General features: G+C 39.7%; 1 protein-coding gene across 1 annotated transcript in view; it reads right to left on the reverse strand.

Annotated features, from left to right (window-relative positions):
* Nucleotides 1–14,468, reverse strand: part of AQR (aquarius intron-binding spliceosomal factor) — a 108,996-nt gene that overhangs the window by 67,289 nt on the left and 27,239 nt on the right. Inside the window, exons 9-13 of the mRNA XM_002717997.5 lie at nucleotides 12,470–12,546; nucleotides 9,347–9,411; nucleotides 7,802–7,918; nucleotides 5,912–6,025; nucleotides 3,800–3,903 (exon numbers count right to left, since the gene is read on the reverse strand). Of these exons, the coding sequence (XP_002718043.2) occupies nucleotides 3,800–3,903; nucleotides 5,912–6,025; nucleotides 7,802–7,918; nucleotides 9,347–9,411; nucleotides 12,470–12,546 (477 nt within the window). The remainder of the gene's footprint in view (nucleotides 1–3,799; nucleotides 3,904–5,911; nucleotides 6,026–7,801; nucleotides 7,919–9,346; nucleotides 9,412–12,469; nucleotides 12,547–14,468) is intronic.

Below are 14,468 nucleotides of genomic sequence, written 5' to 3' on the forward strand. Positions count from 1 at the left end.
AAATCAATTAAAAAGCCTGTAACTTCAAGGAAAACAAGTGCCAGTTTTTGTGGATAATGATACAATCTGTACTTCCAAATGAGAAATCACAATATTAGAAAACCACCATGACCTTAACAGCTTTCTACCACTTCGTTTCATCACTACTCAAAATTCACTCATGCCATGTTATAATCCACCCCAGCCCCTTGCATCAACAAATCTGTTTTCCATCTCTAATTTTGCCTTTTCCAGGTCAAATAAATGGAATCACAGCTTTATTTATTTTTTTTTTTAAGATTTATTTATTTGAAAGGCAGAATTAGAGAGGGGCAGAAGCAGAGAGAGACAGAGAGAGAGGTCTTCCATCCATTGGCACTTCTCAGGTGGCTACAATGGCTGCAGCTGCACCGATCTGAAGCCAGGAGCCTGGAGCTTCTTCCAGGTCTCCCACGTGGGTAGAGGGGCCCAAGGATTTGGGCCATCTTGTACAGCTTTCCCAGGCCATAGCAGAGAGCTGGATGGGAAGTGGAGCAGCAGGGACTTGAACTGGTGCCCAGATGGGATGCTGGCACTGCAGGTGGCAGCTTTACCTGCTAGGCACAGCACCAGACCCAGAAATCACACAATGACAACAGGTGCTTTGACTTCGCATAAGGCATTTGGCATTCACATACACTGCAGTAGTATTCCATTATATGGATGTAGCATGTTGTGTTTACTCAGTCACCAATTGAAGGGTATTTGTGTATTCCAGTTTGGGACAATTACGAAGAAAGACACTACATGCATTTTTGTACGTATTCTTGAGTAAACAGTTCTCATTTCTCTTGGGCACATCTGTGACTGCAGAATGCTAGCTTATAAAGGGATCTTCAAAAAGTTCATGGAGGGGCTGGGGCTGTGGTGCAGCAGGTTAGAGCCCTGGCTTGAAGCACTGGCATCCCATATGGATGTTGGTTCGAGTCCTGACTGCCCCTCTTCTGATCCAGCTCTCTGCTATGGCTTGGGAAAGCAGTAAAAGATGGCCAAGTCCTTGGGCCCCTGCACCCATGCGGGAGACCTGGAAAACCTCCTGGCTTCGGATTGGCACAGCTCCAGCTGTCGTGGCCATCTGGGGAGTGAAACAACGAATGGAAGACCTCTCCCTCTATCTCTACCTCTCTCAGTAACTCTTTCAAATAAATACAATAAATCTTAAAAAAAAAAAAAAAAAAAAAAAAAAGAATGAACAACTATATTAAAAAAAAAAAGTTCAGGGGCTGGCGCTGTGGCGCAGCGAGTTAACGCCATGGCCTGAAGCACCGGCATCCCATATGGGCGCCAGTTCTAGTCCCAGCTGCTCCACTTCTGATACAGCTCTCTGCTATGGCCTGGGAAAGCAGTGGAAGATGGCACAAGTCCTTGGGCCCCTGCACTCGCGTGGGAGACCTGAAGAAGCTCCAGGCTCCTGGTTTCGGATCGGCACAGCTCTGGCCATTGTAGCCAACTGGGGAGTGAACCAGCTTATGGAAGATCCACCACAACCCACCTCTCCTCTCTCTGTGTAACTCTGACTTTCAAATAAATAAATAAATCTCTAAAAAAAAAAAAAAAAAAGAGTTCATGGAAAATGTGTAGTATGAAAAAACTATATGGAGCCGGTGCCGCGGCTCACTAGGCTAATCCTCCGCCTTGCGGCGCCGGCACACCGGGTTCTAGTCCCGGTCGGGGCGCCGGATTCTGTCCCGGTTGCCCCTCTTCCAGGCCAGCTCTCTGCTGTGGCCAGGGAGTCCAGTGGAGGATGGCCAAGCACTTGGGCCCTGCACCCCATGGGAGACCAGGATAAAGTACCTGGCTCCTGCCATCGGATCAGCACGGTACGCCGGCTGCAGCGCGCTGGCCGCGGTGGCCATTGGAGGGTGAACCAACGGCAAAAGGAAGACCTTCCTCTCTGTCTCTCTCTCTCACTGTCCACTCTGCCTGTCAAAAGAAAAAACTATATGGAACTCAAATTTTTCAAAAAATTTAACATCTTTTGATTTCATTTTCCATGAACTATTTGAAGTACTCTTGTATATACATATGTATGAATGGATTTCAAATATTTTTAGCATTAAAATAATCTTAAAAAAAAAAAAATTCAGGCCGGCGCCATGGCTCACCAGGCTAATCCTCCGCCTGCAGTACCAGCACCCTGGGTTCTAGTCCTGGTTAGGGCGCCAGGTTCTAGTCCCGGTTGCTCCTCTTCCAGTCCAGCTCTCCGCTGTAGCCTGGGAGAGCAGAGGAGGATGGTCCAAGTGCTTGGGCCCTGTACCCGCATGGGAGACCAGGAGGAAGCACCTGCCTCCTGGCTTCAGATCAGTGCAGTGCTGTAGCGGCCATTTGGCGGGGTGAACCAATGGAAGGAAGACCTTTCTCTGTCTCTGTCTCTCTCACTGTAACTTTGCTTGGAAAAAAAAACATTATTTTTGTCTGAAAAGAACAGTAATGCAAATGGAGGGGATTTTCTACCTGCTGGTTTACTCCCCAAATGCCTGCAACAGCTAGGGCTGCGCCAACCTGAAACTAGAAGCCTGGAACCCATTCATGGTGCTAAGGGCCCAAGTATTCGAGCCTCCATCTGTTGCCTATAGTCTGCAATACCAGGAAGCTAGATTAAGGAGCCAGTGCTGAGACTCAAACTCAGGCACTTGTTTTTTTTTGTTTTTTGTTTTTGTTTTTTTGACAGGCAGAGTGGACAGTGAGAGAGAAACAGAGAAAAAGGTCTTCCTTTAGCCATTGGTTCACCCTCCAATGGCCACCACGTCCGGCGCGCTGCAGCCGGCACATCGCACTGATCCGAACGAAGCCAGGAGCCAGGTGCTTCTCTTGGTCTTCTATGCGGGTGCAGGGCCCAAGCACTTGGGCCATCCTCCACTGCACTCCCGGGCCACAGCAGAGAGCTGGCCTGGAAGAGGAGCAACCGGGAAAGAATCCGGCGCCCAACCGGGACTAGAACCCGGTGTGCTGGCGCTGCAGGCGGAGGATTAGCCTAGTGAGCCGTGGCGCCGGCAAACTCAGGCACTTGTAACCACTAAGAAAAATGCCTAGTCAGCCAGCCACTTTATTTCTAGGAATCAGTACCAAATTTCTTACATAAAAGTAAAAATGGAAGTTCATTACAGAATTGTTTGCAATTTCCAAAAATTTCAAAGTTAAGTGCCTAATAATAGGAGAATAATTTAATAATAGTATGGCATTGTTTCTTGGCCTTTTGGTTAAGATCAAGTGTAAAAAATAGTATGGTGGTCCCATTTAATGGAACTCTGTAAAGTTACTTAAGTGAACAAAATAGATCTACATATACTAAAGATTACTGTTAAATCCTTACAAGAAAATGACCAACCAAATCAATCTCTTTTACTTAAAGTTTATTAGAAGATAACTAAGTACCAGAGAATGTTGCTAATTTACAAATTTTAAACATGCAAAAATTTCCCTAAAACATACTTCTAAGTCACACATAATGAATCTTTATTGATTGTTGTATATTCTTTATGACTGATGGGTTTGACAAGCTGTATGTTCTACCCTAAGCAAAAGTTAAGATGTAGGAAAACTATATATTGTGAAAAATCAAATTTTTCCCCCCCAAAATGAAAATAAAAGGATAATTATCTTAAGTGACTCAGAAATACCTATTGCTAGAGAGAAGTATTAGTTCTAGGTTGACACCTAGAGTAATAGAATAAGGAATATTACCTAAAGTAATATAAAAGTGATTAAAGGCAACAAGGAAAGTAAAATTCAAGGAGCATGATGCAAAAAGAGAATATATAGTTTTCCATTCTTGTCTTACCTAAGAGGCCCAAAAAACTTGACCAAGGAGTCCCGTGTATCTACTTCTGCCACATTTGAGAGGGCAAAATCATAGAGTTCCGGGAAATGTGCAAAAGCAGCTCTCTAGAAAAGAACAGCAAAAAAAAAAAAAAAAAAGAAAAAAGTTCATATTAATACAATCATATATGATTTGTCTATTACATACAAGGAAAAATATTTTTTAAGATATTAGTGTGCTTCTCATATATTTCTCATATGTGACCCTCTGCCTCATATAATCAGACACATATAATAAACAGGAAAAACTACAACTGTTCTGGACAAAACAGTCAGTGTTTAGTTTTTTTTTATCACTAAACTTGAATATTCATGAAGAAATCAAGGAAGGTAGCTTCTTTGACAGGAGGGGGGAAAACCTTTTATTATCAAGACTAGGGCTAACATGACTAACAGAAAAATCCCAAGGGAAATTCCCATAGGAGAGAACTTTAGGAAGAGGCTTTTGCACTGCTTCTCTTTGGAACTCTGGGGAGAGAAGACCTGACAGTGTATCACTCTGAACCAACACGGCAGGAGCTGCAAGAAAACAGGAACAGCAGTGCTATGAAAATTTGGTAACAGAGCATCTGAGATAACACTCTTAGTCTTCCTTAACACCTACGTGGCACAGAAAAGATCCAGAAGTCTTCTCATGCTCCTTGGTGGATGGCACAGGCTACCCATCTTATGAGTGAGTTTGCCACAGGATGACTGCAGACAATGGCAAGATGACTGCATTTCAAGTCTGACTGAGGGCTAACAGTGAGGAGCCTAAAACAGGAAAGGAATGAAAGCTCTCAGGAGAATGCTAGCACTATCCAGAACAATGATGGGGCCTTCTCAGAAGAGGATTACAGTCAAGTTCCTTCAGATTTGTCATCTGGCCTTGCATGTATCAATAAAACAGACTACATGCCACACCAGCTGTGGTTACTTCAAGGGCAGAGGCAGAAAGACAAAAACATTACTGCTCTGAGAAAAGCAAGAAAAGATATCTGAGCTGACTCTTCCAAGGCAATGAGGCTAGCTTAGTGTCTCCATGAACACCAGGAAAGAAAAGGAAGACCAGAGAATCCTTGAGAGAGAGTAGCATTGATTACCAAAGACAGTTTGAACTTCAGTTTGACTGAGTCTTTACCGCCCCCCCCCGCCAGAAAAAGACTCCTTAAGTAATTCAGAAAGAAATGGATGATTACTTTAAATACACAAATACTTCCTGTGCTACCAGAGGAAGTGGAACTCATAAACAAGATGAGATCAGCAACAGAAAATAAATAAAGGTGGTACTTCGACTTACCAGAGTTACTCTGGTAAATTCTAGTTCCATTACCTGGGTTTATTATAAAAATGAGCAAAATGTTTCCATATAACTTGCTGTATACTGAAATATTCTTTCATAAAGTAAAACTGACAGCAGAGCCAATATTTAAATGCACCAGTCTGACTGGAGGGCATTGCCTAGAAGGTCAAGTTGTACTCCCAGCAGACACCCTCCTGGAGGATGAGGCTACCCTGGGCCAGTGTGGGATGGAGGCCGTGACCTCTTCGGAAGTAGCAGGACACATGCTTGGAGGTAAAGTCCATGGCATCCTGGCCGGTGCAGGGAAAAGTGAGAGTTCAGACACCTAAAGTGGCCAAACAGTCAAAGAAGAAGAAGAAAGGCCAAGCCAAGTGGTGGGTGCAATGAAATTGGCACTGTGTCAATTGGCACTGTGCCCACTTTTGGCAAGAAGGGCCCAATGCCAACTCTTAAAGTCCTGGGTAATTCTGGCTTTCTTTAATAAAGCTGCTTTGCCTGGTCAAAAAAAAAAAAAAAAAAAAAAAAAAAAAAAAAAAAAAAGCACCAGTCTAGTCTAGTAATGAGTATTTCTGAGTATCAAATATCAGCATATTGATTTATAGGATTTAGGTAGACTATGAAAGAAAAGCATTTTTTATTAATTCATCAGAATCAGAAACATTAAAGAAGTTGAATGTGAAAATACTCTTAAATTATTACTTTTTTCTGTATGGATCCAAATGAAAAAACCTAAACTGCGGCATGACCAAACCCTATGGAGCCTAAGCAAAGGTTATGAAGGATTCCAATTACCTGTAGAGAAGTAATTCTATCATAGTGGATTGTGGTCATCTCATTCTCTGTCAGAGCATTTCCAGTCTGATCATTAATTTCAAAACCAGTATAGAACTTAAGCATGTCCAAAAGCTGAAAGGATATATTTTAAATTAATAAACTATGTGAACAAACCATAATAGCACAAAAGCATAATACCATTTATTAAAAATAATACACAAGCTCACATACCTTCTCAAAGGTACTGAAAAACTTCAAAATGTGAACATTACAGCAAATATTTTAAAACATATCCAAACATGTTTTATTTATGTGGAAAAAAGTATATGTCCTGGGAATAAATTATGTATGTTTTGTTTAAGTGGCTGACTTCCAAAGAGGACTTAAACTGTAATTCTAGTACGTTAGAGACATCAAATAGGTATTCAAAGGAAGTCTAGCATCTTAATAGGGCAAAAAAAAAAAATCTATCTACATATATCACTGAAAATTTATAAACACTATCATTCCTGAGGTCATTTACTTGGGTCACTTATAAAAAATGTTTCTGAATAAGGGTTTTGGAACTTAGTAACTGGAGATATTCTTTCCTAGGTGCTGCTTCTTTTAGGAAAAATAGATGAAGTGGAGACAGTTATCGTATGCATTCCTTTCATCAATCTTTGTGGCCATCAAGCTCTCTCGTAGGCTTAGATTCAGCTGATAATGAGGCCCTGCTTTCTCCCTGTGGTAGCAGCATCAACACAAACTATTTGGCTGTACTCACTCCAAATCTTTATATCTATGGCAGACCAGATATTAACACTTCAACATATTTCAAAACATGGGGCAAAGCACTAGATAGAAATTTTAAGAGAGCAAGAAAAAGAGGAATGCTTGCAGATATGAAGTAAAATAATAAGTAGAAACCGTAAAGTCACATAAAAATTTTATGTCCAATCATAATCTCATTGAAACACAAGAATTAGCAATTTGTTAGAAGATGTTTTCTTCTACATGATATTAACAGGAAATGTGAAATACTAATAATTTGCCTTCCTATGCAAGGCAACAAACTTAAGGGCATTTGCCTTTCTACCCGAGGCAGCACACTAAAGGCATGTATATTTCCATTCTATCAACGTATCACCATCATCTTACAGAAAGACAATGCCATGGTACTGGGGCCTAATTCATTTGAAATTAATGTTGATCATCTATTTATTCCATTGTGATTATTGACAAAATCAAAATATGTCAACATTTGAGACTTCATTCTCAATTTTATAATTTGGTCCAAAATTAAACCACATATTATAAACAATAAATTATATAGTGACTAGAGGCTACAAGAATGCAAACATTTTATATATTAAGATATAACTTTAGTAAAAAACAACACATAATAATATATAATATGATATTAATAAAATAATAATTTGGAATTTATATCATTCACCTCAATACTTAGAAAAATTTGTTATGCCATTGTTTAAAATCCCAGATGTGTGGCAAAGAAATGATCAATTTAGAAATTGAAACAATTTGGTTCAGTGCTGTGGTATAGCAGGTTATGCTGTTGCTTGCAGCACTGGCATACTCTGAGGGTGCTGGTTCAAGTCTCGGCTGCTTCACTTCTGATACAGCTCCATGCTAATTGCACCTGGGAAAACAGTGGAAAATGGCCCAAATGCTTTGGACCCTGCATCCACATGACAGACCCAGAAGAAGCTCCTGGCTCCTGGCTTTAGTCTGGCCCAGCTCTGGCCACTATGGCCATTTGGGGAATGAACCACCAGATGGAAGAGATCTCCCTGTCTCTCTCTGCCTTTCCCTCTCTCTCTGTAACTTTGCCTTTCAAATAAAATAAAAAAGTGTTAAAAAAAAGTTAGAAATTAAAACAGTTAAACAGGTTACATCAATGCTTACCTGGGAAAAGAGATGGCCATCCTCTTCTCTACGAACAAGACTGGAAAGATAACAGTGAACCAAAAGGTGGGAGTCATCTAGGATGGTGTTAAACCAGCGCCTTGTAGGGAGTAGGGCCTAGGAAAACCATACATCAAAGCAGTAAATTTGCACTGTTCCTCAATGTTGGAGGTGAAGTACACTGATATTTAGCTCAGAAGTGCGTATCATACAAAGCACCTTCCAAAAGACATGCAAAGGGTCTGGTTGTAAATAAACTCTGTGGCAATGCTTAATCTAGTTTTTAAAATAATGTTTATAGCACTTTTAAGATAAAAAGTAAAATGCAGCACTAGAAGGAACTGCACAGATCACCTTGGCCATTAGTTTTCAAAACAAATCCTCCATGAAATCCCAGTATGTTTTATCTGTAAGTTTAAAAGTGGAGCTGCTTTGGGAGAAAAGATAATGAGGACCTTAAGTATAGAATTTTGTCTACATTTCCTCTCCTCACTTTCTTCTATGACAGACAGAAAGCTAGTGCCACTAAACTCTGAGATCACAACAGCCAGAAAATTAGTAATCTAATCAAATATTCTCATTTTTAAGTGTGAGGTTACTGAGATCCTCAGAGATTATAAATTAGTTACTGGCAAGGATAGAATATGAATGAAGATCTCATAAATCGCTGCTAGTCTAATAATCTAATATTTCAAGAAACCACACTAGTTCTCCAAATAAGTAACAGATTTCCTTTCAATTTCCTGTGCTAAAGAGTGGAAGAAAATGGATTCCATCTGAAATATATCACCTACATCTGAACTTCCCATCAAAATCCTGTATCTACATGAATCTTAATTTAAAAAGGGAAAACTGACAATAGCAGCCTTAGCTTTCTTCATCAGTACAGGCACATTTAGAAAAGGTGAGATTATAGGGACCGAGGTGTGGCACGTTTTGTTAAGCCACCATCTGTGATGCTGGATCCCATATGGAGAGCCAGTTCAAGTACCAGCTGCTCTGCTTTCCAATCCAGCTTCCTGCTAATGAACCTGGGAAGGAAACAGAAAATGGCCTAAATGCTTGGGCCCCTGACACCCATGTGGGGAATCTGGATGGAATTCCTGGCTCCTGGCTTCGGCCTCCCCAGCCCCAACCATTATGGCTATTTGGGGAATGAACTCTTTCTAACTCTGGCTTGCAAGTAAATAAAATAAATTTTTTAAAAAAAGAAGAAAATTGTCATAAACGTGTTATTTCTGCCATTTCAAAAACTCTAAAGTGGTATTAAAATACCAGAAAATGAAAATGTCATTGGGGACTTATATTTAATAACTATATGAAAAAATATTTTTTCTACAAATAGCAGCCCACGCCAGAAGGGAAATGCATCTGAAAACCTCAAGGGCCAACTGAGACTTCCTTCCCTATGGGACACCTTGAAGCAGCTATAAACTAGGTACTAAAGTCAGTTTGAAAGGATAAAGAAATTTTCTATCTATAATCATATGCTTAATCTTAAGACTTATTGATTATCTAAAAGAGAAGTCACTGTAGATTTCTTACCTCTAGATCAATCATAAGTTCAATGAATCTTTCACAATAATGAACTTTGTCCATAGTGACAGGTTCTGAACATAATAGAGAAAATAGGTTAGAACTGTCTTAGTGAGTCATTTTATTTGCTATTTCTCAAAATAGGTAAACATTTACTTAAACAGTCATTTATCTCATTAACCAGAACTGCACTATAATTCAGATAAATACTTCACATATATTATTAAAAAGATCAATCATGATATTTAGTTATGTAAGTATGAAAGATTTTTTAAAACTTAGAGCACAAGTACATTTTAAAAATCAGGCTTTCAAATATATTTTTAAAGTATTAATTTTAAAAACCTGTACTCATCATAATTAGATTTAAAAAAAAAAACTTGGAGATACAAAAATCAAAAGGTATGCGGCGCCGGCACACCGGGTTCTAGTCCCGGTTGGGGCGCCGGATTCTGTCCCGGTTGCCCCTCTTCCAGGCCAGCTCTCTGCTATGGCCAGGGAGTGCAGTGGAGGATGGCCCAGGTGCTTGGGCCCTGCACCCCATGGGAGACCAGGAAAAGCACCTGGATCCTGGCTCCTGCCATCGGATCAGCGCGGTGCGCCGGCTGCAGCGGCGGCCATTGGAGGGTGAACCAACGGCAAAAGGAAGACCTTTCTCTGTCTCTCTCTCTCACTGTCCACTCTGCCTGTCAAAAAAAAAAAAAAAAAAAAAAAAAAAAAAAAAAAAAAAAAAAAAAACAAAAAAAAACAAAAATCAAAAGGTAGTTTTACAACAATTTTGGGTTCACTTTACTTAATTTTGTCACATATTGAACTTCTAAAAGTACTCTCATATGCATAACCATATGTATCTATAATGTATATTTGTAATATGCCTGAATATATATACATTTAATGCATACAAATGTGTGGGGAAGATACACAGCAATCTAATTAAAGGAACTTTTATGGTTTTTCTTCCATTGTACAGTAACAATTTGGACATTAAAATGCAAATGATGGCCGGCGCAGCGGCTCACTAGGCTAATCCTCTGCCTGCGGCACTGGCACCCTGGGTTCTAGTCCCGGTTGGGGCACCAGATTCTGTCTCTGTTGCTTTTCTTCCAGTCCAGCTCTCTGCTGTGGCCCAGGAAGGCAGTAGAGGATGGCCCAGGTGCTTGGGCCCTGCACCCACATGGGAGACCAGGAGGAAGCACCTGGCTCCTGGCTTCGGATCAGCGCAACACACCGGCCGTAGCGGCCACTTAGGGGGTGAACCAACGAAAAAAGGAAGACCTTTCTCTCTGTCTCTCTGTCTAACTCTGCCTGTCAAAAAAAAAAAAAAAAAATGCCAATGACAAGTGAAACAGTAACATATCTTTTAAATCACTATCTTATTTATGCAATTATCGGTAATGTGCTATTTTAAAAAACTTTTACTTTTGTTTTTAAATAATTATAACTTTATGACATAAAATGCTTTCATAATATATGATTTTTCCAATGCCAGTAAACACTTTATCATTTTATTAGCTAAAACCTTCCTGCCAAAACTGTTTCAATTAAAATGAAGATGATTTGGGGGTTGTTCTTACAGCTTAGTCTAAAAATTTCCAGCAGTGACTAACCCAATATCAGACCTCTAGAAGGCATCCTAACAAATACTTAAATAAAAATCCATTTCTTTCATTTATTTGTAGTGTACAAGAAAACGGACAGCTTCATGTGAAGAAAAATATGTACTTTTATGAAAATATAGAAATGTTAACTAGAACTTCACCAGCAACATTTCTAGTTTACATAGGACCAGAACTCACACCCTAAAGTAATGGAACCACAGCATTTAATAGCTGGAAAAGATCTCAGAGCATATCTATTCTACATCTTCATTTCCCAAATGAGAAACTGAAGACCTGAGAAAATGACCCAATGAAGTTACAGAACTAGAAAAAGGATGGACAGAATTGGAGCACCAGTTTTCTGAGACACTGTCTCAGGACAGTTATTTAAAGAATTTAAAGGAGTAATCTGGAATTTAAATCCATTCAAGCCAGGCATCTGTTGCTATCTTTTGTTCCTGTAACTGTCCATGGCAAATTTTTTCGTCCAAAATCAAAGGCTAGCATAATCTGTATTCTGTATCTTTTTACAACTTGTGAAAATTAACATTGATGGATTACTTAAAATCAGAAAACAAAGCTTAGTGCTCAAGTTCTGTACTCTGAGGGACAGAGGTTTCATGTTTTTATGTTAGTTGGCCCTACTGAGTATATTTTTCACTGTAGAAAATTCGTTATTCCAATTTCAGACACAATACATCTTTATCATTTGTCTCTTAGGTATATTGTAGCTTCTTCTGACATGGTCCTGACATCGCAAATCATCCCACACAGATTTGCTTTTAAAGAATTAACATGGGCCAGCACCGCAGCTCACTAGGCTGATACTCCGCCTGCGGCGCCGGCACCCCGGGTTCTAATCCTAGTTGGGGCACCGGATTCTGTCCCAGTTGCTCCTCTTCCAGTCCAGCTCTCTGCTGTGGCACGGGAAGGCAATGGAGGATGGCCCAAGTCCTTGGGCCCTGCATCTGCATGGGAAACCAGGAGGAAGCACCTGCCTCCTGGCTTTGGATCGGCGCAGTGCGCCGGCCGTAGCAACCATTTGGGGGTGAACCAACGGAAGGAAGACCTTTCTCTCTGTCTCTCTCTCTCTCTCACACTGTCTAGCTCTGCCTGTCAAAAAAGGAAAAAAAGATTAACATGGATTATGTTTTTTTTAATTAAGATTTTATTTATTTATTTGAGATGCAGAGTTATAGACAGAGAGAGGGACAGACAGAAAAAAAGGTCTTCCATCCGCTGGTTCACTCTCCAAATGGCTGCAATGCTCAGAGTCTGGGAGACCCAGACTTCGTTCCTGGCTCCTAGCCTCACAATCTGATCCAGCTCTTGGCTATTGCAGGCATTTGAGGACTGAATCAGCAGATAAGACATCTCACATCTCTTTCTGTCTGTTTTTCAAATTAACTAAAATAATATATAAATAATCATAAAATAAAATTGTTCTAAGGACAGATTTTAGCTAGAGATGACTAAATTTCTTTGAACATCTATACAATACAACTGAACAAATGAGCTGAGTAAAGACAGTTACCAGAAAGTGGGACTGATTTCAGCACAGAGATAAATTTCTGGATGAGCTGTGAAAGAAATCTTCTTTCTTGATAGGCCCTAAAATTAGAAAGAACATTGACTGTATTATTTTTTAAAACACAGTTATTGCAAAAGTAAATGCTATACATTTAACAAGCCTTTCTTACACTATTCAAATATTCCATTTCTCTCTGAAATTGGGACAGATTTTGAATGCACTGTCTCAGTTTTGTATGCAAATACAGTGCTATATAAAGAAAAGACGACACTCATTACTTGCCTAATATGCCAGTTAAGCACATACCACCTTCTCTTATCATAAAAGTTTTCATTTGGATTTAAAGGTCAGAACTAAAAAGGAGTTTTCAAACTTTTACTTACAGTCTGCCCTTAACACTAAAAATGTTTAATGTAGCTAAAAATGATATGAGAAGGGGCTTGTGTTGTGCCCCAGCGAGCAGAGCTACTGCTTACAATGCCAGCATCCCACTGGGGTGCCAACTGGGGTGTCCCAGCTATTCTTCATTCCTATGCAGTTCCCTGCTAATGTATCTGGAAAAGTGGCAAAAGATGGCCAGAGTGCTTGGGCCCTTGCTACCCACTTGGGAAACCCAGATGGAGTTCTGCGCTCCTAGTTTCAGCCTGGACTAGCCCCAGCCATTGCAGCCATTTGTGGAGTAAACAAGAAGATGGAAGATACCTCTGTCTCTCCTTCTGTTGCTCTTTCAAATAAATAAATAAATCTTTTATGCCTCAATATATTTAAAGCATTAGATATAATACAGTATTACAATGGCTAAAGATTAAATGTTAAACAACATTTTTATTCTTTACTAACTTAAGATATACCGATTGGGGCCAGCATTGTGTCAAAGTGGGTAAAGCCCCCTCCTGCAATGCCAGCATACCATGCGGGTGTCAGTTTGTGTCTTGGCCCTTCCATTTCCAACCCAGCACCCTGCTAATGGCCTGGGAAAAGCAATGGAAGATGACTGAAGTGTCTGGGGCTTTGCCACCCACATGGGAGACCTAGATGAGGCTCCTAGCTTCAGCCTGGCCCAGTCCTGGCTGTTGCGGGCATCTGAGGAGTGAACCAGTATGTAGAAAATCTCTCTTTATCTCCCTTTCTTTTTAACTCTTTCAAATAAATAAATCTTAAAAAAAAAAAGATATACCAATTAATCAAAAAAGAATGATCAGGTATTTGATAGCTATAAATGATTCTGCAAGTCTTGCTGGGAATACAAAGGACAATGAATAAAATCTATCTGAAATGGCAAGTCAAATAATAAAAAGATGATTAGTAACACAAGCCAGTATGTAATTAATAAAACTGCCTGACGTTAATTAAGAACTTACTTAAGCCAGAACTTGGGCTGTGCTAAATAAATACTTCATATGAATGATCTCATGTAATACTAATAGACGTATGTCTACACTTCACAATGAGTTTCAAAGAGGTGAGTGAAGTCACTTGACCACATCACATAACAATAGAGTGGAATCTAGTTAAGTTTTATTGGAGAACCAACACTGTACACAACCATACAAATTCCAACCTTCACATAAACAGCTTATATTCAGAAAGCACTGTGTTCTGCAGGAGTTGATCTGAAAGAGGGTACAGATGGTTTAGATGGTTTAGGGACTTAGGGAAGGAATGTTTTAGAAATGATAAGACATGGCTGATGATTTTTTTCTTGGGGAGGGGGGCATCAAGAAATAGCTAGGTTTTTGAAAACCATTGTAAGGAGTTCAAAGTTTATACATGGGAATTAGGAAACCACTGAAAGCACGTGTGTAGAACATGGTAAAATATAGATTTTTATGAAAAAAGCTACATTGTTATAGTTTAAAAATGGTAGAGAAAAGGAAAATAAGAGAAGGCATGGTGATGTTCTGGTTTCTCCTTTTGATCTTTGTGAAAAATATTCCTATGACAGCCTATGATAAAGCACTATTTAATAATTTATTTGAGTTCAGTAATACACAAAAGGAAG

The sequence above is a fragment of the Oryctolagus cuniculus genome, chromosome 12 (genome assembly GCF_964237555.1).
Source record: "Oryctolagus cuniculus chromosome 12, mOryCun1.1, whole genome shotgun sequence".
In the NCBI taxonomy this organism is placed as follows: Eukaryota; Metazoa; Chordata; class Mammalia; order Lagomorpha; family Leporidae; genus Oryctolagus; species Oryctolagus cuniculus.